Source organism: Budorcas taxicolor, chromosome 16 (genome assembly GCF_023091745.1).
Source record: "Budorcas taxicolor isolate Tak-1 chromosome 16, Takin1.1, whole genome shotgun sequence".
In the NCBI taxonomy this organism is placed as follows: Eukaryota; Metazoa; Chordata; class Mammalia; order Artiodactyla; family Bovidae; genus Budorcas; species Budorcas taxicolor.
The window spans coordinates 30362466-30386255 of record NC_068925.1 but is presented as its reverse complement, the minus strand read 5'-3'; the positions used below and the strand labels follow the sequence as shown (position 1 = coordinate 30386255).

General features: G+C 48.1%; 1 protein-coding gene across 1 annotated transcript in view; it reads left to right on the top strand.

Annotated features, from left to right (window-relative positions):
* The first annotated feature begins 3843 nt into the window (after positions 1-3843).
* The window catches only part of PARP1 (poly(ADP-ribose) polymerase 1), a 41431-nt gene continuing 21484 nt past the window's right edge, over positions 3844-23790 (top strand). The window contains exons 1-7 of the mRNA XM_052653709.1: positions 3844-4135; positions 9496-9661; positions 16555-16679; positions 18181-18395; positions 19779-19878; positions 21735-21851; positions 22442-22618. Coding sequence (XP_052509669.1) covers positions 4016-4135; positions 9496-9661; positions 16555-16679; positions 18181-18395; positions 19779-19878; positions 21735-21851; positions 22442-22618 — 1020 coding nt within the window. The 5' untranslated portion in view covers positions 3844-4015. The remainder of the gene's footprint in view (positions 4136-9495; positions 9662-16554; positions 16680-18180; positions 18396-19778; positions 19879-21734; positions 21852-22441; positions 22619-23790) is intronic.

The window sequence follows — 23790 nt, the reverse complement described above, 5'->3', positions numbered from 1 at the left end:
GAGGTAGGGGGAGTTATAACAGTTTCATGACAGTCTAAATGCTTCTAAGTAAATATAATAGTATATTAGTTAAAAAAAAAAGCTTTTATGGCATTCTCAGTTCAGTTCAGTTGCTCAGTTGTGTCCGACTCTTTGCGACCCCATAGACTGCAGCCCACCAGGCTCCTCCGTCCATGGGATTTTCCAGGCAAGAGTACTGGAGTGGGGTGCCATTGCCTTCTCAGCTAGTGGAGCTTACATTTTGGTAAAGGAGACAGACAATAAACATACATGTATATGAAATATGCTTAGAAATAATAAGTGCAAAGAAGAACGTAAGCAGGGCAAAAGGATGAAGATAGCGTACAGATGAAGAATCTTAGCTGGGGTGGTCACAGAGACATGTGAGCAGAGGCTGAATGAAGAGAGGGAATGAGGCTTCTGCTCACTGGTAGAGACTATTGGGTGGGTGGGGGTATAAATGCAAATCTCCAGGGTGGGAGTGGGCTTGAGGAACATGCAGGAAGCCCAAGTGGCTGGGACAGTGGGAGCCCTCAGGAGCTGATGGCAACAAAGTCAGGGAAGCAGCCACAGCTCAGATGCAGCCATAGAAGAACTCCAGATTTTATTCCAAGTGTGATGAAAAGCCTTTAGGTTTTGGACGTGGAAAAAACACAGGTTGAGACCTAAAGTGACCTCACATGCTTTCATGGGGAGAAAAAGAATGTAAAAGGGCCAGCCGGGAAAGAGACTCTCCCGGAACCGCCAAATATGCAGGCGGTCCCGAAACCAGTGCTATGTTGATGGGAAGATACTGAGAGACTGTGGAGGTCAGGAAGTCAACATTCAGCGATGGATCGGATATGGAATAGAAAAAGAATCAAGTCGGACTACAAAGCATTTAGCCTAAGCAATGCAGAGAACCATGGAACATCTGCTGAGGTAGAAAGCACTGGGGGAGGTTTTGGACATTACTGGATGTCCATGTAAGATATCCAAACAGAAATATCGAGTAGAGGGGTAGAATATACCTGTCTTTCCTTAGTGTTCTTGGGCAGGAATTCCCCTCACCTTTTCAAAAATTGAACTACAGTTGATTTACAAGGTTGCGCTCATTTCTGCTCTACAGCAAAGTGATTCAGTTATAGAAATTTTTTTCATATTCTTTTCCATTAGGGTTTATTACAGGGTATTGAATATTGTTCCCTGAGCTATCCAATAAAATCTTGCTATTTATTCAATCTATATATAACAGTTTGCATTTGCAAACTTCCAATCCAACCTCCCACTTGGCAATCATAATCCTTTCTCTATGTCTGTGAGACTGTTTCATAGATAAGTTCATTTGTGTCTTAAGATTCTTATGATATCACATGTAAGTGATATCATATGGTATTTGTCTCTCACTTCACTTAGTCTAATAATCTCGTCAGTATTTTTGCCTGGAGAATCCCATGGACAGAGGAGCCTGGCAGGCTACAGTCCATGGGGTCGCCAAGAGTCGGACACGACTTAGCGACTAAACTACTAAACTACTACTAGGCCCATTCAAGAAGCTGCAAATGGCATTATTTCATCCTTTTTTTATGGCTTATACTCCATTCCATTCATCTGTCAATGGATATTTGGGTTTTTTCAACATCTTGACTATCGTATACAGTTCTGCTATGAACATAGGAGCGTGTGTATCTTTTCAAAGTATAGTTTCGTTCAGATATATGTAAGGCAGGGATTCTTAGCCTTTGTGTGTGCACCCAGGGCCCATTTGTCAATCCAGTCAAGTCTATGAGCCTCTAATGCAATAGTAGCTTCCAGATACACTATCAGGCAAGTTATCTGAGAAGTCACAGAACAGAAAGCTCCACAGACTAAGATGCTTGAATTGCAGGGCTTCTTAAATCAGTTTGAAGCACCTAATTGACATCTTCTGCAGCAAGGAGGACAACATGGGGTGGATAACATACCCAGGACAGGCTGGAGGAGAAATGGAGCACACCATCTAAACCTGGGGTCCTGCAATGTTCGTTTGTTCTGTCTCTGAGACTGACAGTGGGGTTATGAAGACTGGAACTGAGGATGTTCAGAGTTATTCGACAGAGAGTGAGTACCTGGAGCCAACCCACAGTCACCTATCAGAAAGACACAGGGGCAAGCACACGTGGCCGCAGATGTAGCTCGCCAATAACCTGCTGAACAGACGTGGGTTTTATCTGCAGTTCTTGAGCAGAGCACATGGAAGCCAGAATGGGATCACAACATTATCACCAGTGAGTGGCTATTAGGGATGACACAGTTGTCAACCCAGAGGTCAAATGATGATGCCTGTTGATTTGGTTATCCTCCAAGTAAAATTCTTTTATTTGTGGCATCGTATATTCCACTTACTCTATTCACATGCAACATATCAAACAGGTCACTACTTAAGCTTCTTGCCTAGGTCTGTCTCACAACCTACTAGCCTACTCAACATCTGCATCTCAAAAACTTCTGGCTTTTTCCTTCTGTATGTTTAACAAGTTTTGTTTCATTCATCCTGTTTATTTTTCTTTTCCTCTATAGAATGGAATATTCTCAAACAGAGCATATTCCATTATAATCATGTTTTAGATGAATAAAATAAAATGCATAGAATTGAAAAAGAAACCAGGTATATACAGTTCTACATTAAATAACAAGACCCAAGGTGATGGCACCCCACTCCAGTACTCTTGCCTGGAGAATCCCAGGGACGGGGGAGCCTGGTGGGCTGCTGTCTGTGGGGTCGCACAGAGTCGGACACGACTGAAGTGACTTAGTAGGGTGGCAGGTCTTTCAGTGACCGAAATTTAAGTAGTGATGAGCTTAATACTGAGTTCTCCCTGTTGACTAAAAAAAGATGTACAACTTGAGAGTTGTGAGTTAAGTTTTATTTGGGGAAAAATGAGGACTGCAGCCAGATCTGATATCTCTGAGAGACTGCTCCAAAGCAGCAGTGGGGGGAAAAAGTCAATATATAAGATTTTGGTGAAGGGGGAGTTCACTGCCACGAAACACTCATTTTACAAAAGGTTTTTGTTAGTCATGAGGATCTGATGTCACCATGAAGGGATTTAGTGCTTCTCTAGATATGAGGAGATGCAAGGATTAAGATCATAAAATCAGTTCCTAAACACATCCAACTATCTAAAGACCTGTCCCATCAGATTCCCTGGAGCACAGAGTGCCTCACTCCACCCTGAACTCCCTCAGGGTTGTTGAAGGTCAACAGCTTTAGCAGCATGGGGTTCAATCTCTGTAGAGGCAGACGGCAAATGCCTTCGTTGTCATTGGCAATGCTCTTGGTAAGTGCCAATTTGTACCCAACAACTGTAAAGTGACATGAAAGTGCTGTGATAACGATTGATGAGACTCCTGAAATTTGTATCCATGCATTAAAATTCTTATGAAGGCGATGCTAGACTTCAGTTAGTATTCTGTCCCAGTGGTCCACGGACTGTAGTCAAGCCCAGGCGAGGGCCTGCCCAGGTCCTTCGGCTGCCAAAGGACTTTCCCCAGCCAGTCCAGCCCCTTCCAGATCTGGCCGCCCTCAGGGGAGAGGGGACACGTGCATTAAGAAGCGACAAGGGTGGAATCAGCTGTGAGGACACTTAAGCCTTCCTGGGGACAAACAGTTAAAGGAGACAAATGGTGAAAGGACTGGCACCCCGTCCTTCCCAGAGCTGCAGGCGAGGGGTCTGCCCCGCCTCTTGCCTCCAGCATCCGGGAGGATGCAGCCGCGGGCGCCGGGGAACTACCGCCCCCACCCCCGGCCGGTAGGGGGCGAGCGCGCGCCGGCGGCCCCGCCCCTGCGCACGGGCGCCGGGGCGTGCCAGCCGCCAGGCATCAGCAATCTATCCGGAGCGGCGGGTGGCCTGCGCGGCGTGTTCGGAGGCGGTGGCGGCGGTTCAAGGCGCCTGGCCGCCTGCGGGTAGCGGATCGGTGGGTGAGGCGGCAGTGGCAGCAGCGGGTCTCCAGATCGCGGCGTCGGGCTCCCGGAGCTGTAAGCGGCAGGAGAAGAATGGCGGAGTCTTCAGACAAGCTCTATCGGGTCGAGTACGCCAAGAGCGGGCGCGCGTCTTGCAAGAAATGCAAGGAGAGCATCCCCAAGGACTCGATCCGGATGGCCTTCATGGTGCAGGTGCGGGCGGAGGGGCCGCTTTGTGCGCGGCCGGGCCTTCGCGCGTCCGAGGAGGGTGGGGGGAGGGCCGGCCCGGGGCCGCGGGCCTGGCCGACCGCTCCCAGCCAGCGCGGGGCCTGCGGGCACAGCTGCTATCGCGGGACGAGCCCGCCGGGTGGACCCTTCTTCCGTCAGGTTTTGCTGATCTTGCAGGAAAAGCCCGGGAAATACGGTCTGGAGCCGGTGGGGCCTTTTACTTTGTGAAAATAGGGAGCCGCTTCTATCCTTAGTTCTGGGTTTATTTTATTACCATACGCTTCGGGAAGGAAACTGACTCGTGGTTTTTTGAAGCTCGTCTGGTTTTGACCTACCTTGTTTTGGAAGATATTTGTCCTACATTGACGGTGGCGACTGGCAAGTGACGATTTGGATTTTTTTTTAATCGGTTTTTGGCTATCATTTCAACACCCGCTCACTCTTTTTTTTTTTTTAAATTAATTATGCAAAACTATGTAAGTCGATGTCATTTCAGTACAGTGCGTTCACTTTTGGCTTACGTTATGGTTTAACATTTTCCCCCAAACTTTCCCAGTTCACAGAACGTCGTCTTTGTAGCTATCCGGTTTGAGTAAGAGTGGTTCCTAGTGATTCTCATCTGGGCTTGTTAATAGATTCAAGATTCCCTCCAGTGGTCCCTGAGGCTTCCGAGCAGGCCAGGAGGGGTGTTGGAGTGACGTGGTGTGTCTGAAGACCCCTCCCAGGCAGAGAGATTCCTGCCACTTTCAGCTTCCAAAAGCTCTCGTCTGTTTGTGTAATACTAGTTCCCACCGTTCCTGTCCTCCCCACCCTAAGGTAAAGCTGTTGTCCAAGCTTAGTGCTCATGGTCAAGATAGCTTGATTTTCCCTCCACCAGTGAGGCAGTAGGTATTTTAGGAATGACTAGGTGGTATTGCTGCATTCGCAGTAGTTAGGTGGTGTAGGGGAATGGGTACCAGTGTGTACTTAAGGCTATCTCATTTCATAATATTGTTACCAAATCCCAGCTCAATCTGCTTACTGCCCGACAGGCTAATTGAAGCAAGGAATACTCACTTTATTATTTGGAAAGTCAACTGATCGAGAAAATGGCAGACTATTGTCTTAAAATCAGCTGTCTTGTTGGGGTCTGGATGCCAGCTTCTTTTATAGGACACAAAGGGGAAGGAGTTGAGAAAGTAAAGATCATTTTCTTGCAAATCTCTCCTGAAATGGCCAACCATAGGGAGGGGAAAGAAAGAAACTGAAGTTGCTTGGTCGTGGTCCAACTCTGCAACCCCATGGACTGTAGCCTGCTGGGCTCCTCCATCCATGGGATTTTCCAGGCAAGAATACTGGACTGGGTTGCCATTTCCTTCTCCAGGGGGTCTTCCCGACCCAGGGATCGAACCCAGGTCCCTGGCACTGCAGGCAGATTCTTTACCATCTGAGCCACCAGGGAATCCCTTAGAGAGGGGATGTATGTGTTAATCACTTTAGGCAGAGGGGCAGGGTGCCCGGAGGCAGGTTATTATATATGATTATAATAACGAGCAATGAAAAATAAAGGTTAAAGTCCAATAAACAGATCCTGATCCATCTGGGAGTTAGAATTACCGACAGTATGTCACTTCTCAGGTGGCACTAGTGGTAAAGAACCTGTCTGCCAATGCAGGAGACCTGCGAGATGCAGGTTTGATCCCTGGGTCAGGAAGATCCCCTGAAGAAGGAAATGGGAACCCACTCCAGTATTCTTGCCTGGGAAATTACATGGACAGAGGAACCTGACAGGCTCCAACAATATGACAGGGGTTGGCATTGTCATCTTAGTATCATTCTCAGGGCCACCTAGCTCACTACCCAATGCTTATCACTTAGTAAACACTCACTGAATACCAGTTAGGTTCTAGGCGTTAAGTACCAGGGGCACAAGGACAGACTCCATTTCTGGGAGCTCCCAATTTGGTTAAAGGGGTGATGACTGGTAAACATTGCTGTGCTGGGGTGGGTGCCACCTGATGGAGCTGTGCCCATGGCATGGTGGGTGCCAAATTGGAGCTCACCACAGAAGTGGCAGAAAGTTGAGGATGGAGGAGTAGACGAGGCTTCCTGTTTGAGGAGCCTTATCTCCCCCAGAGCGTCTTTTCATTTCATCCTAACGTTTGGGTGGCTGGCTGATCTCGTGAACTCCCCATTAATACAGGGGCTCTTAACCTGGAGTCTGTGGGATGGCACCTAGAACTCAAGAGGTCCATGAGTTTCAATGAGAAGAGTCCTGTCTTCCCTGGACTTCGGTTACATTTCATTACTTTCTACGGTTATGAATGTAAGCCCCAAAGCAAAGGCACATTAACAGTAACTGCAGTTTTTGTCATCAGTAGTAGTTATTTTCATATCATTTACAGTTGTTGGGGATTTTTAAAAATAATCATTTATACTCAACAAGATCGTGGGCTTCCCTGGTGGCTCAGACGGTAAAGAATCCACCTGCAGTGCAGGAAACCTGGGTTCCATCCCTGGGTTGGGAAGATCCCCTGGAGGAGGGCATGGCAACCTATTCCAGTATTCTTGCCTACTGGCAGCCTACAGTCTGTCGGTCACAGAGTCGGACATGACTGAACAACTAAGCATGGCATAACATGGCAACAAGATTACAGTAGTTGTTAGCAATAAGATTATAGTAGTTATTAAAGCGGTACTGTATCTTGTTATTTAATGCTTTAAAGTTTGTGGTGAAGGACAGGGAAGCCTGGCGTGCTGCAGTCCATGGGGTCACAAAGAGTTGGACTGAGCGACTTGTAGATTACTGTATCCCAGCAAACTTTTTAAATGTTTTCATAATTATTTTAATACCATTGACTTCCTTTGTGAACTTACACATTTTATTGTGCATTTTAAAATGTTAGTCTGAGAAAGGGACATCCATAGGCTTCACTGGAGAGTCAGAGAGGACCCTGTTCTATTGGGACGTGGGTGAGGAGTAAAGAGGCTGGTTGGCTCTAGTCCAGGCAGTTCCACCGAGTAATCACTTTCTAAACTAAACAAAGTGTAACATTCTGGGCTCTCCTGCTTACTTGTTAGTGAAGGAAATTTTGTTATTAAAATTAAGTGTGGTTTTTCTCTAATGTTAACTGAGGGTGGAGTTTACACAAATGTTTTGTAGGTCCTTTAGGCTGAGCTGGGGAAGGCCAGAAAAAAGCAGCCTTTCTTCCCCCACCCCCCCATACCTTCTTTTACATTTGTGTGGGAGGGTTGTTCTTGGAGTATCAAATACCGGATACTTTAGCTGGCAGGCCCTGGGGCAGCTTGGAGGGGAATGAACCAGACCTGGGTGTTCTCGGGAGGGCCTGCAGGAAACGACTGCCGCCTTTCTTCCTTTCTTCGTGGTAACAGTTGTTCTGCACTCTCTGGGGTAGGCTGGCCCTGGTGTGGCCTCTTTTTTATAGCCCATTTCTCAGGAAGCAGCCTGAGAGTGGCTCGGTAAGGACCCTGGTGCGTGGTGGGCACTTAGTTTGCTGAGTCTACAGCCAAGGATTCTGCTCCTTACTGGAGCCCGGCGACTGCCTGGTGAGGCAATAGTCTTGTGACCTTAGTCTGGTTACTTTCTTGCCATCTCATCCTCAGTCCTGAGTTCTTAGGTATAAAGCTTTGCATAGATCAAGGGTTCTTTCTCTGGAGGGAGACCAGTGGCCTCAGCAGTCCTGGAGTTTGTGCCATGAGTATACCCTGGTGGAGGCTTTTCATGTTTGGCACTGTGCCGGTGGCTGGGGACACAGCACTCAGGCCAGAGCTAAAGGAGCACGTGTGGGGGCCTCAGAGAGCCAGGAAGAAATTGTGGCCGTAGGTTCCAGTGAGGGGCGGGCAGAGCCATGAGTCAGGGGCCCCCTCTCTGCACTTAAAGGAGGCTTAAAGAGGGGCTCCAGGGCAGGCAGAGCCGGGTCAAGGCCACTGCAGATGCTGTAACAAGACGCCCAGGCGTTTAAGGATGTGTTGGCTGCCGTGGTGAACGTCTGAGAGCCAGGACACGAGTCTGTTCTCTGAAATGACGTTTGTTGACTGGTTGTGGGTGGGAAGGGCTGTCTCAGAGTAAGCATCTTTGCCACAGCAGGAGCCCCTCCATCCTTCTTTCTTCCTCTTCCCTCCAGACCTGGGGCACCCCACAAATGTTCTGAGTGCCTGCCGTGACTGTGCTGGCAAGACAGGCATTGCATGGCCTCTCTGGCAGCTCCTGACCTGACGCAGGGCACAGGCCTTGATCAAATAATAACCCAAATGAATCTTAACTCTGGGGAGCTACGGGAAGGGGCATCTGTCATGGGACATGAGGAAGTGCTGTTGGCTCTGGTTAGAGCTGGGGAGCCCAGGGGACAGCCATTGCCGCTGTAAACCCACGCTGCGCAACCCTGCGTCCTTGTGCCCCAGCTGTTAACCCTGTATTTTATTCAATGCTGTCTATAAAACCCAGAGAGAGGCTGCTCACCTAGTAGGAGATGGCCAGTTGGGAGAGCTTGTCCCTGCTTTTCCTGAGCACTTTCTGTGTCCGCATGACTCCATCCTAAACGTTCTGCTTGGTGTTTATTTTTAACGCTGTTTTATGCCATCTGCTTGACATTTAGATTTCTGTCCTATCAAAGCAGATGTTTGGGGCCTTCAGTCAGAAGAACCGTTTGTGTATTTTTAAGTACCTCTTCCTGCCGAGCAACGTAGAGCAGCGTAGTGGAAAGAACCGGGGCTGAATCACCTGCTGCATGTCTGACCGCACCCCCATGAGACTGTGAAATGAGGGTGCTGGTTCCTCAGAGACAGCTGTGGGGTGTCCCATGGTGGGTGGTGGGCAGCAGGGTCCCTCCAGCCCCTGGGGGTGGGGTGCCCCCCTGCCGGTCCCTTTCAGTCTCCCTCATGGAAATCCTTCATTCCGTGCACATCTGCGTGGCTGTTGCCGGCAGGCCACTTCTCTTGACACATCTGCTCAGCCCGGCGCTCATCGGGGACTCATTCCCCGCTGTCCTAGGTGCTCAGAGCCCTGAGGGCCACGCGGGCCCTGGCGGTGGTCCGCTGGGTGGGGGGGGGCCCGGGAAACAGGACGGGCACCTCCTATGCCCTCGCCGAGCTCTGAGCTGAGTTTGCGACGGAAACGCAGTGGCAAGTTTGGTAACCGCGCTCAGGGCTGAACGCTAAGCTGAAGTGCCGGTCAGCCCCACGGGATGGCCTGGTGCCTGTCCCAGGGCAGGCAAGGCAGCTTCTTCAGCTGAGGGGTGGGTGCCGTCCTCTGTTGACAGATAAGCAAGGGGGTTTGGGATGTCTGGTGCTGAGGCCCACGCCTGAGGCTCACAGCTCTTTTTCCGCCTCTGATTCCGCCCTTCTAGTCGCCCATGTTCGATGGGAAAATCCCACACTGGCACCACCTCTCCTGCTTCTGGAAGGTCGGCCACTCCATCTGGCACCCTGATGTTGAAGTGGAGGGGTTCTCCGAGCTCCGCTGGGATGACCAGCAGAAGATCAAGAAGATGGCCGAGACTGGAGGAGCAACAGGTGTGTGCCCATTGGGGAGGTGCGGGGGTCGCCCCAACCCTGGAGCTTCCTGGGCAGGGGCCTGCTCTGTGAGAGCAAAGAGTAGGTCCTTCAGCTCACTCTCCCGTTAACTCCAGCAGCATCTCAATGACCCAGAGTTGTCCTGTTGGTGCAGGATATGTTACTTCTAGATGCTTGAAATGTAGCCTTTACATTTGCTGTGGTGGTTATCTTACTAGACCCTCTTTTAGAGTGGTTTCAGGTTCACAGCACAATTAAGCAAAAAGTATGGAAAGTGGAGAGTTTCCACAGAGGCGTGGCCTCTTCCACCTTCAGCTTCTCCCAGCAGCTGAAGTTACGTTGGCACATCAGTTCACCCAAAGTCCAGAGTTTATATTAGCCATCAGTCGTGGCGGTGTACATCTTTCCTGTAAGGGTTTGGGCAAATGTATAATGACACATCCATCATTATAATGTCATTCAGAGTATTTCCATTGCTCCATAAAATTCCTCTGCATTCTACCTGTTCATCCCTCCCTCTCCCAACCCCTGGCAACCACTGATGTTTTTCCTATCTCCATAGTTTCATCTTTTCTAGAATATTGTGTCGTTAGAATCACACAGTATGTAACCTTTTCAAATTGGCTTATTTCACTCAGTAATATACATTTAAGTTTCTTGCATATCTTGTCACAGGTTGATAACATTTCTTTGGGGCAGTAAATATTCTACTGTCTGGAAGCACCACAGTTTATCCCTTCACCTACTAAAGGACACCTCAGGTGCTTCCAGTTCTGGCAATTATGAATAAAACTACCATAAATGTCCCCATGCAGGGTTTTGTGTGGACATAAGTTTTTTAATCGTTTGAATAAATACTAAATACCAAGGCACACGGTTGCTGAATTGTATGGTTAAGAGTATCTTTAGACAGCAAGCTTCTTCCAACGTGGCCAGACCATTACATTCCTACCAGCAATGAACGAGAGTTCCGTTACTCCATGTCCTTACCAACCATGTTTGTTACCAGTGTTTTGGATTTTGGCAAACTAATAGGTTTACAGTGGTATCTTGTTTTAATTTGCAATTCCTTAGTTCCATATGGGCAAAGCTAACACAATTCTGCTAAGAGAATACACTGGTCATAGCAGACACCCTTTTTCAACAACATAGGAGACACTTTACACATGGGTAACGCCAGATGGTCAGTACTGAAATCAGATTGATTACATTCTTTGTGGCCAAAGATAGAGAAGCTATGTACATCAGCAAAAACAAGACCTGGCGCTGACTGTGGCTCAGATCATCAGCTGCTTACAGAGGAGCTGGATTTTAGGCAAAATTCAGGCTTAAATTAAAGAAAGCGAGAAAAACCACTAGGCCAGGAGGATCTAAATCAAATCACCTATGATTATATAGTGGAGGTGATGAATAGATTCAAGGGATTAGATCTAGTAAACAGAGTGCTTGAAGAACTGTGGACAGAGGTTTGTACTATTGTACAGGAGGCAGCGAACAAAACCATCCCAAAGAAAAAGAAATGCAAGAAGGCACAGTGGTTGTCTGAGGAGGCTTTACAAATAGCTGAGGCAGGAAGAGAAGCAAAAAAGCAAGGGAGAAGGGAAAAGGTCTCCTGAATGTAGAGTTCAGGAGAATAGCAGGGAGAGATAAGAATGCCGCCTTCAGTGAACAGTGCAAAGAAATAGAAGAAAGCAACAGAAGGGGAAAGACTAGAGAGCCCCTCAAGAAAATTGGAAATAGCAGTGGAACATTTCATCCAAAGATGGACACAATAAGGGACAGAAACGTTAAGACCTGATAGAAGCACAAAAGATCAAGAAGAGATGGCAAGAATACACAGAACTGGACAAAAAAGATCTTAATGACCTGGATAGCCACAGTGGTGTGGTCACTCACCCAGAGCCGGACATTCTGGAGTGTAAAGTCAAGTGGGCCTTAGGAAGCACTGCTGCCAGTAAAGCCAGTGGAGGTGAGGGAATTCCAGCAGAGTTATTTAAAATCGTAAACGATGATGCTATTAAAGTGCTGGACCCAATACGTCAGCAAATTTGGAAAACCCAGCAGTGACCGCAGGACTGAAAGAGGTCGGGCTTCACCCCAGTTCCCCAGAAGGGCAGTACTATAGAGTACTCGTCTCCCGTGCTACTAAGGTTGTGCTCAAAATCCTTTAACCTTCCACAGTACGTGAACTGAGAACTTCCAGATGTTCAAGTTGGGTTTAGAAAAGGCAGGGGAACCAGAGATTAAATTGCCAAAACTCATGGATCATAGAGAAAGCAAGGGAATTCCAGAAAAACGTCCACCTCTGTTTCACTGGCTATGCTAAAGCCTTTGACTTTGTGGTTCATAACTGTGGAAAACTCTTAAAAAGATAGAAATACCAGACCATCTTAACCTGTCTCCTGAGATACCTCTATGCAGGTCAAGAAGCAACAGTTAGAACCTTATATGGAACAACTGACTGCTTCAAAATTGAGAAAGCAATATGATAAGGCTGGTTATTGTCACCCTGTTTGTTTAACTTATATGCAGAGCACGTCGTGCAAAATGCCAGGGTTTATGAGTTACAAGCTGGAATCAAGATTGCTGGGAGAAATATCAACAAACTCAGATATGTAAATGATACCACTTTAATGGCAGAAAGCGAAGAGAAACTTAGCCTTTTGAGGGTGAAAGAGCAGAGTGAAAAAGCTGGCTTAAAACTCAACATTCAAAAAACTAAGATCATGGCATCCATTCCCACAACTTCATGGCAAATAGAAGGGGACATGTTGGAAGCAGTGACAGATTTCCTCTTCTTGGGCTCCAAAATCACCGTGGACGGTGACTGCAGCCACAAAATTAGAAGACAGTTGCTTCCTGAAGACAGGAAAGTTACAGCAAACCTAGACAGTGTATTAAAAAGCAAAGACATCACTTTGCCAACAGAAGTTTGTATAATCAAGGCTGTAGTCTTTCTCTAGTAGCCACATATGGATGTGAGAGTTGGGCCATAAAGAAAGCAGTGCTGAAGAGTTGATGCTTTCAAGCTGGTGCTAGAGAATATTCTTGAGAGCCCCTTGGACAACAGGAAGATCATTCAATCCTAAAGGAAATCAACTGAATACTCATTGGAAGGACTGATGCTGAAGCTGAAGCTCCATTACTTTGGCTACCTGATGCGAAGAGCAGACTCATTGGAAAAATCCCTGATGCTGGGAAAAATTGAAGGCAGCAGGAGACGAGGGCAACAGCAGAAAAGATGGTTGGATGGCATCACCGATTCAATGGACATGAACTTGGGAAAACTCCGGGAGATGGTGAGGGACAGGGAGGCCTGGATGCTGCAGCCCATGGGGTCACAGAGAATCTGAAACAACTTGGCGATTGAATAGCAAGAAGTACCATATGATTTTCAGCGTCTTTCCACTTCATTTTATTGAGTTCATCGTATAGTTGGACAGCAGTCCTCTATCAGATATGTCTTTTGCAAGTATTTTCTCTCAGTTTGTGGCTTATATCTTTTATTCTCTTGGTGCTATCTTTCACAGAGTAGACATTTTTTATTTTAATAAAATCTGACTTATCAATTATTTCTTTTATGTACTGGGTCTGGTACCATCTCTAAAAAGTTATCACCAGGGGTTTCCCTGGCAGTACAGTGGTTGAGACTCTGCGTCTCCAATGCAGGGGGCACAGGTTCAATCCCTGTTCAAGGAACTAAGATCCCACATGCTGTAAGGCACAGCCAAAAAATTTTAAGAAGAATAATAATTGATAAGTAAATAAAAAGTTACCACCATACCCAGATGGTGCTAGTGGTAAAGAACTCACCTGCCAATGCAGGAGACTTAAGAAACACAGGTTCAATCCCTGGGTTGGGAAGATCCCCTGGAGGAGGAAATGGCAACCCACTCCGTATTGCCTGGAGAATCCCATGGACAGAGGAGTCTGGCAGGCTCCTGGCAGTCCATAAGGTCACACAGAGTCAGCCACGACTGAAGAAACTTAGCACCATACCCAAGGTCATCTAGATTTTCTCCCATGTCATTTTCTAGAAGTTTTATAGTTTTGTGTTTAATCAATACATTTAAGTCTGTGATCCATTTTGAGTTAATATTTGCCACAGGTGTAATCTGTCTAGATTAAATTTTTTTGCACATATATGTCTTATTGTCCCAGCACCACGTGTTGAAAAAGCTGTCTGTTCTCCACTGTGTTGACTTTGCTCCTTTATCAAACATCAGGTGACTGTATCTGTGTGGGTATACTTCTGGACTGTGTTCTGGCTTATTTATCAATTTCGCCAGTATCACTGATTTGATTATATAGCTTTACAGTGAGTCTTGTTGTCAGGCAGTGTCAGTTCCCTGACTTTGTTCCTCTTCAGTATTGTGTTGGCTGTTCTGCGTCTCCTGCCTCTCCGTATAAGCTGCAGTCGGTTGGTCAGTATCCACAAACTTAACTTGCTGAGATGCCTTTAAATTTTAAATGGTCGGTTTTTTTTTTTTAATCATCCTTTGAAGGCTATCTCCCGAGATTCTATTCTCATTTCTCTGCCTTCCTGTGAACTGACCCAGTTTAACCTATGGTTGTGACTTCAGGCTGTTGTTGAGAATGAGAAGTTTTAAATTGTCCCAGATCCTGTAATTTGGAAAGAACTATCATTAGTATTGCAGGGTGTCTTATTAGAAAATGTTTTTCTATTCAAATACTGATGTTTGTGTGTTTTTACTCCTGCAGAAAAAGGATTCTACCTTAAGTATAATACTTTTTTTTAATGTTCGGTCACCTTTTCTTTGTGATAAAATATACATAACACAGTGCTTACCACTTTAAGTGTACATTTCAGTGGTGTTAAGTGCAATTCACAATGCTGTGCAGCCATCACCATCATCCTGATCTTCCTAAACTATTGCTTCATACCCGTTAAACATTAACTCCTCTTTTCTCCTCCCCTTACTCTCTGACAACCGCTGTTTCTGTCTCTGTGAGTTTGATTACTTCTAAGTACCTCATACTAATAGAATCACACAGTACTTATCCTTTTGTGTTTGGCCTATACTGTATTTGTCCATCTGTGTCTGACTTATTTTACTCCACATAATGTCTTCAGGGTTCATTCATGTGGCGTCTGTCAGAATTTCCTTCCTTTTAAAGGCCGGATAAGAATTCTGTGATATGGCTGTTCCACGTTTCATTTCTCTGTTCATTCATTGTTGGCAGTTGGTTGTTTCTGCCTTTTGGTAATCGGTGAATATTGGTATGCATTTATCTGATGCTGACCTTGTTTTGTGTTCTCTTATGTATGTACTCATAAGTGGAGTTATGAGTGGAATTATCATATCAATACTCTACGTTCAGGTTTTGTGTAAACTGCAGTTCTGTTTCCCACAGCGGCTGTGGGATTACACATCCCCAGCAAAAATACACGGGTTTCTGATTTCTCCACATCCTTATCAACACTTTTGTTTTCTGGAAGTTTTTGGTTTTTCAGGATTTTTAAAAATATCCTTAATGTTTTGAAGTGATATCTCATAATCTTGATTTGTATTTCCCTGTGGTCCACACGTTGCATTTTACAGTTTAATATTTACTCTTCTCACGTTAAAAGTTACAGATTTCCATCATTATTGTTTAAGATAACATTGTATTCATTTATCCAGATCTTGCTAAATTTTGTGCGTCATTTGAGTATTTGGGATCTATTACAGTAATTTGATTGAATCCTTGCCGCATTGCTTTATCAGTTTTTCCAGTTGAGCTGAGATACCTGGAGGTTAGTTGAGTGCCCCAAGGTTAGCATGGTGGTGAACTCCCGTGGCAAGATTCAAGTCCAGACTCTCTGCTTTTGAAACTAGGCTGTAAACCATTTAGCTCTGTTACAAACAGAACAAATTTCTCATGTATCCTGGGCATCTATCCAGTTATTTAATTCTAAGAGGAGGCAATACTGCTAGAAGAGATGAACTGTTTCAAGGTGTGTGTGCCAGCCTGCCTTTTAGAAAGCTTGTATCAGTTCTACCTGTACCAGCAATGTGTGATGTACTCATTTCTCCACTTCCACGCCATCCATCCCTAAGTACTTTGGTTACTTTTCATTCTGCTGGACATGTGTTTCATCATCAGGAAGCTTCATCTTTTGAGTCAGTGTTCTTGTTGTAATACCTCTTTTCTCACAGTAACTGTTTTTAGTATTTTGAAATTTTTCATGCAGAATTTTTAAAATAATACACAGTTATATGCACAGACTTGACGTGCACAGTTCAGTGAATTTTGGCAAGTGCACGCGCACGTCTAACATTCACCCATCAACAAGAAGCCCCAGAAAGGTCACTTGGGTCCTTTCCGAGTCATCCTTCCTCTCAGCATGTAACCACTGTTCTGATTTCTGTCCCTTTGGGTTAATTTTGTGTGATCTAGCATTTGGGAGAAAAAGCAAGAGTCTCTTTTTCTCTTGTAAACTGCTTTTGCTCAGCATGTCTGTGAGACTCAACCAGGTTGTCTTATGTGTCATCAATTCTTTTTTAATTACTAAAGAACAGGCTTTTGACTATAACTCAGTTTGTTAGTTCATTCTCCTGTTGATCTACTATCATACATCGTAGTAAGCACTTATTAAGTTCTTTCAAAGTGAGGAAGGGGGTGCAGAGGAGGGGCCGGGGGTGGGAGTGTTAAAGACCACCACCAGCTAACATTATGCTGTGTCCAGGAGCCTGAGAAAATTTTTAATTTCATTGCAGGAGAAGAAACTGTTAACCAACCACAGTAGTTAGAAACAAACGTAGATGAGATGGACCAACTGTGGTTGCCCAAAACACAAGGTGTTCTGGTAGAGGTATCCCAAGAGGTAGAGGAGGACAGGGCTCTTTGGAACTACGCTAAGGCTGTTGAAACGAGCATGGCTGTGTTAGATGTTTCAGGCAAAGGCCAGGATGGAGTTGGCAGCAAGACGGAGAAGACACTGATTGACTTTGGGGCAGGGTACGCCAAGTCCAACAGGAGCACGTGCAAGAGCTGCATGGAGAAGATAGAAAAGGTGAGAGTCTGGGGCTTGGTCTGTCTGACTTTCTGGGTTTCTTGCACTGGATGTCATTGGATAGCTCAAAAGAAAAAAGAAAATAGGGCTTTAGGTGCTGGGTAAAAATAAAGTGAATCATCTTAGTAGTGACAGGAGATAACTGACTTTTCTTGTGGCAGATCTAGCCCTGATCATTCACAGTGCCGTCCTTGCGTGTCACTGAACCTGCTCTTAGGAAACCTAGGAGAGTTTGGAAAACATGTACACAGTGGGTCTCTTCTGGACCCCCGAAGGGCTGCAGGAAGCTGTTGGTTGTGTTTTATGGTAGACTCAGTTTAAGGAGTGCGTTTGTTCCCTAGTGTCAGCCTCCAGGCTTTCTTCCGCTTAGCCAGGAGCTTATTCCATCCTCCTTCCTTTCCAGCTCTCACCCCTGTAGGATGATAGCTGGTCGGGTGGAGTGACGGCTGAGTAGCTCAGACGCAGATTGAGGGGTTGGCCTGTGCCCTTTAGCCTCGTTACCAGAGATCCTCTCATCTTAGGCAAACATTCTGGTTAATTAATTCAAGGCACTGATGAGAAGTTTCCACCTCCTCAGTATTGTCCAGGAAATTGAGGCAAGTCAGTGAGCGTTCAGAAAGGAAAACCATGAAACTGCTAGATCTTCTCCAGCTGCCTTCTACCACAAGAATTTGAGGCAGAAGTTGAGTTTCAAAGGGAGCGCCCAAGGCTCTGTGTCGTGGAGTGTGGCCAGGCCTCAGGTGGAATTGTGTCAGTGCCGCTTGGTCCGCGTTTCCCCACCTGGGGCTCACGGGCCTGAAACCCATAGGGATGTCAGACCTGGGCAGGATGGCAGGACTGGATGCTAGCTTACAGGTTTGCTACTGCATTTTAGGGAGCCTTCAGCTGCGTAAAGAGACTGAGGGGCTGGGTAGGAGGTTGCAGAAGATCCCTGCTAGGATTGAGGCCTGCTCTGTGTCCCTCAGGGGCTTCCCTGGTGGCTCAGATGATAAAGAATCTGCCTGAAATACAGGAGACCCAAGTTCAATCCCTGGGTCGGGAAGATCCCCTGGAGGAGGAAATAGACAACCTGCTCCAGTATTCTTGCCTGGAGAATTCCTTGGACAGAGGTTCTTGATGGGCTACAGTCAGTGGGATTCAGAGTCAAGTAGGACTGAGCGACTAATACTTTCACTTCTGGCTCCCTTGAGCCTGGAGTATAGCGTCCCAGGCATTGTTCTTACCTCTGAACCGGGGTCTGCAGAGTGTCCTCAGGGTGATGTTACCACTTTATCACTTGCCCAGGCATCTGGGTGGGTAGGTAGCTAGTTGGACTTAACCTTATTTAAAAATAGGGAGCAGAGGCTTCAGGGTAACACAATCCTTAATGGCATAAAAGAACCAAAACCTTCCAGCAGCCCTCTTATCACCTTCATTGTGGACCTGGTCACCCCCAGGCCGCCCCGATGTTTGACCACCCTTCCTTGTCTCTCTTTGGTAACACGTGTGGATTCTCCTACAGGGCCAGGTGCGCCTGTCCAAAAAGGTGGTATACCCTGATAAGCCCCAGCTGGGCATGGTTGACTGCTGGTACCACCCAAACTGCTTTGTTCAGAAACGGGAGGAGCTGGGCTTCCGTCCCGAGTTCAGCGCAAGCCAGCTCATGGGCTTCAGCGTCCTCACCGCAGAGGACCAAGAAACCCTCAAGAAGCAGCTCCCGGCCATCAAGGGTGAAAGGTGGGTAGAGGGCTGGGGATGGAGGGTGTCCATGGGGCTTCAGGGAAGGGTTTCCCGCAGGCCCAGAGTATGTATCAGACTGCTGCACCCTCCTGACTGCCCCGTCTGGGCGTCCCCCTGACTGGAGTCCGCCGCCTTTCCTCTCACCGCTCCATGACCCGCTCTCACATCCCCGTAGCATCCTCAAGTGCAGAGGCGGCCTTTAAGCACTATCTCAGTTCTAAATGCGTACGTTTAGGACTTCCCTGGTGGTCCTGTGGTTGAGAGTCTGCCTTGCAGTGCTGGGGACACAGGTTCAACCCCTGGTCTGGGAAGATCTGACATGCCTCAGGGCAGCTAAGCCCGTGTGCCTTAGCCCGTGCTCTGCAACAAGAGAATCCACCACAATAAAGACGTCCTCGCACCACAACTAGAGAAGGCCCACACTCAGCCACAAAGACCCAGGGCAGCCATAAGCAAACAGTAAATTTTAAAAATGAAATACGTGCACAAGTTGGTGGTGCAGCACATGTGGCTCTGGAATGTCGAAGAAAACTAGAAAGTCAGAGGCATGGGTTTTAAAGTCCTCAGGGCACTTTGACACTCAGCATAGGTGTAAGAGGAATGTATAAGTTTCCATTTATGCTGTAACCTCCAGAATGGGTTGAGCACTTATGGTACACTGGGCATTGTGCTAAGCCTTTTACAGGATAATTCATTAACCATCACCATGATCCTACAAGGTAGAGGGTATTCTTTTCCCCACTTTAATAAATGCGGGAAAATCCAGGGGTTCGATCTCAGGCCAGCATGACAGCTGAAAGCATTAACCACCATGGCTGGCCTGCCCTGTTTCTGGGGGCTACTGATGACCCTTGGTGCCCTCTCTCAAGTCAGGGGCGATGCTCCTTGGTCAGCAGTGTTTGCTGACCTGGCTGAGGCAGACCGGCTGGCAGCGCCTAGACTACTGCTTCTTGTTGAGCTTGAAATGATAGCCTCCCGCGTCTGAGAACAGCCTCTTGGCCTCAGGAGCAGCCCCATGTCTTAGCTTGAAAGACTCAGTGCCTGACATTGGTGCTTTGACTTCTGCGGTCCCTGCCAGAACCTTCCAGGCCATCTGGTCTATGCCAGGAGATGGGTGGCACTTTGATGTCAGACGGGGCCTAAGCCCTGGGTGCTGCGCTGCGTTGTTCCAAGGCTCTGGAGCGACCGCTGGCCCGTCCTCGCAGCTGAGTGTGTCATGAAGTGGCAGCTGCAGACCTGAGCAGACGGCGAGCTCCTGAGTGGGCAGCGCCTGGCCGGGCCGTGTTAAGAGTGCCGGGAGGATGCTGTGTCACCCGAGGCATTGGCTTTCAGGGTCTCAGTGGTTCTGGTTCTTCTTCTCACATCCTTTGTCTCTTTCAGAAAGAGAAAAGGCGATGAGGTGGATGGAATAGATGAAGTGGCCAAGAAGAAATCTAAAAAAGAAAAAGACAAGGAGATTAAACTTGAAAAGGCCCTCAAGGTGAGTCCGGAGCTGCGTGTCTCCTCTCCCCATTCAGTCTAATTCTCTTCCTCATTCTGGGGAGAAAGTTAAAGGAGGTGTGGGTGTCCTGCTTTATAAGAGCTTTTAAAATTCCCAAATTGATAGCTGCTGTTCAGTAGCCTGGCTTTCCCCCCAGGCTTTCTTCCCTCCTCCCAAAGCAACGTGAAAGCATCCACAGTGGGCTCTCAGCGTCAGACCAGTGGCCAGGCTGGTGGGAGCCGAGCTGTCACTTCCCACTCAGCAGCCTCGTGCTGGGATGGGCGTGTCTTGCCTCAGCCACACAGTACATCACCGCATCCCAGACCTAGAGCACGTTGGAAACTGGGTATTGAATTCAAGGATGCTGAACGTTCTTGGCACAGAGAATGGCTGAAAGAGATAAAATTCAATTTTTTTTTTTTTTTAATGAAAATTTCTTCTTGGGGGAAAAAAAAATAGAAGGCATATAGTAAAAGGAGAATACTGCCCATGAGATCAGTGGTCATTGACCAGAGACATTCATCACCATGTTGGTAAATGTGTGTCAAAGTAAAGTAAGAATTATTACACAGAAAATGGCGAGTGTTTGTTTGGGAAACTAGGAGGGGGCCGTCGGTCTCTTCTTGAGGGTGTGATTTCCATGCTTAATACGAATCACAGACTCGGTGTGGGTAGTCCTTCAGTTTAAAATGTGTCTGTTTTGTGCCAGCCCTGGCTGCAGGGCTGCTACAGTGGGTTTGGTGTTATCCCTTCCGTGCTCCACACACTCCCCAACCCGGCACAAATGTTTGTGCTGGCTTCCCATCCTTGGTCGCGTAGGTGACATCTTTCTGCTGCTTCCATCTCACCTTGCGCCCTTAGACTTCTTCCTTGTCCTCCCTTGTTCCTTATGCTCTCTCGTTCCAAGGCTCACCATGTGGTCCTGCAGGGGTGGACTTTTTTAATTGTATATTTTAATTAAAAAAAATTATGCATACTTATATTTATTTTCACTTTTTTTTGGACCACACCATGCAGCATGTGGAATCTTAGCTTCCCAACCAGGCATTGAACCCGTGCCCCTTGCAGTGGAGGCACGGATTCTTAGCCACTGTACCACCAGGGAAGTTCCAGGGGTCCTTATCACTGAGGCCCTTACTGAGGTGGGGCCGGGGAAGCAGTGTGTGTGATGCGTCTCTGTCATGTTAAAGCCCTTCTCACCCAGTGCTGAGAGGGCTGGCATTTCCATCTGTCTTGCAGAGGTGGGGTCTCAGGCCTGACTGGGCATAACCCGCCCAGTCCCCTAAAGCGGGAGGAAGCACTCCCCTGCCCTGGCTGTGCTGTGGGGAGGCCCCTGCCTTCCTAAGCAAAGCATATGTGAGAAGAAGTGCAGTGACGGGAAGAGTGCCCACAAAGAGTAAGCACTGCATAAATATTACCACAGAGACTTACAGTTCTGTTTGCAGAAGACCTGAAGTCTGTTCACGGTAGTGAGCATAATGCACGATTGAGGCGGTCGGGGTGTTTGGGGCTTGTCCCTGCTCGCTCGCGGGTAGTTGGGGAGCCGTCCCTCCTCCCTTCAGTGCTGGGTGTTGGGACAGATAAACCCGGTGCCTTCCTGCTTGTGGTGTCCTGGGATTTGTCTCTGAGGGGCTGGTTCCGGGGACTCCGGTGCCCAAGTGCCCAAACCCCAGGCCGACTCGGACACGGCGCCCCGTGCTGGGAGCAGAGTCCTGGGGATGCGGCAGCTCCGCTCAGTGCAGGGCTGTGAAGCAGGGCTATGATGGGAGCCGAAGGGTCCAGGGTGGACCCTTCCTCTGGTTGGGCTTCTTTCTCTGCAAAGAGCCGATCTCTCAGCTGCTGGCTGTCGTACGCAGGCCCAGAATGACCTGATCTGGAACGTCAAGGACGAGCTAAAGAAAGCGTGCTCGACGAACGACCTGAAAGAGCTGCTCATCTTCAACAAGCAGGAAGTGCCCTCCGGGGAGTCGGCGGTGAGCTGCCCTTGTGTTACGGGAGCCGCGAGCCAGGCGGCCAGGCCGTGTGCGGTGACTGTCCCGGTGCAGTGTGGGAGGCCCTCCGGTTGAACACCTGCCGGTATTAATTGGGAGCGGCGTTCCACAGTCGTGTTGCATGGTCATCGCCATCGAGGTCGCCATTTGCGGGGCAGGAGGGGGCAGGCGCTCAAGCGCTGAGGTGGGCCGCACCTCGTGAGTTCATGCCACACACTTGGGCCCAAAGAGCTCTCTCTGCTGTTTCCTCCCAGGCTCCCCGGGGGCCACGAGGGCTGTTTCCCCAGCAGGCCCTGCCGTCACTCCGGTGCACTCAGAAGCAGTGGGTTCTCTGGGCTCTCCCTCTATTTCTAAGTCACCGAGGGAAGGGAGAGCTGCAGGAACACTTCATGCGTGGACATAAGATCCAAGCTCCAACCATGATCCGCCTCCCCTGGGGAATGTTAGGGAGCCTCAGGGCACTCCCTTTTTTAGCAAGTGATGTCTGTGCAGATTCTTCATCCCACATTGGCAAATGTCCTCTCACGGCCCCCCGCCTTCCTCCCTGACGTGTTTTTCTTCACTGGCTTCAGATCTTGGACCGTGTGGCCGACGGTATGGTGTTTGGCGCCCTCCTTCCCTGCGAGGAATGCTCGGGCCAGCTGGTCTTCAAGGGCGACGCCTATTACTGTACCGGGGATGTGACTGCCTGGACCAAGTGTATGGTTAAGACACAGACGCCCAACCGGAAGGAGTGGGTGACCCCAAAGGTAAGTCAGGTGGGAGGTAGGAGCAATCCTGGTATCTATTAACAGAAAAACCTGGTCTCCCCCTCCCATGCTTGTCCACACTCGAGGCCACCACAACTGCAGAGTAGAGTGTCTCAGACCTCTTTACATTGGGGCCTTCCTCATAATCAGAATATGAAGTTATGTCACTGGTTCTGTACATTTGCAAACTACACAGATGGAGAATCAGTGCACTTCCTGCTGGAGCACAGGTTTGTCCAGCTGGTGTGAAATGCGAAGACTGTGAGTCACTTTTAATTTCTGTTTCTCTCTGCCAGGCACTGTCCTAGGCACAAGGGACACAGTGGTGAACCAGTGGCGATTCCTGCCTTTATAACAGGAGGGTGCTTCTCAAGGACATTTCCTTGCCTAGGTGCTGGAGGAGGAGGAGGAGGAGGAGGACCCAGGGTTCACGTGTCCCCCGTCACCTCTCTGCTGAGCTCTTAGAATGCAGAAAGCCTCAGTTGGGCCACCTTGTTAGGAGCCGTGCTGCTGGGGAGCATGCAGTGTCAGGGGGCAGGCTGCTGGAGGGACCCAGCACCACCGGGGACGGTCGTGGCCCTGCCGCTCACTGGGCTTTGGGGTTGGTGTCTGTCAGGTTCGCTCACTGCCTGTGTCTTCTCCTGGGGGTGGAGCATTTGGACCAGCAGCGTGTGTAACTGTCACCTGCGTCAGGGCTGATCGCCGCTTTCCCATATTTTCCCCTTTTGCACTCATTCTTTTCCTGCCTTCTCTGTCCCCTACCGTAATTATTGAATACCTCCAGTGCAGCTGCTCTGAAACAAATCTGACTCTGTCGCTGCCCCACCCTTAAAACCTCACAGTGATTCCCCATTTCCTCCAGAAATATTTTCCCAGTTCTTCTGAGAATGCCAGTGTTACGAGCCCATGTGTGGTATTTGTATCCCTTTCAGTATCTTAGGTTGGGGAAAACGTAAGATTGTTACGTGAACTGTTTTGTGTTGATATGTCAGTTGCGCTGCATCTGTGTGTAGATTTCTAAGGGTTGTTATAAAAGGATACCTGGATGTGCAAGATATTTTGTCAGGTCAACAGTGCTTGCTGCCCAGGGAACCCATGGACTTGCAGGCCCTGTGTAGGGCCTGTGCAGCCACCGGGGCATCTCCTTGGCTTGAACCCCCTTTCCCAAAGCC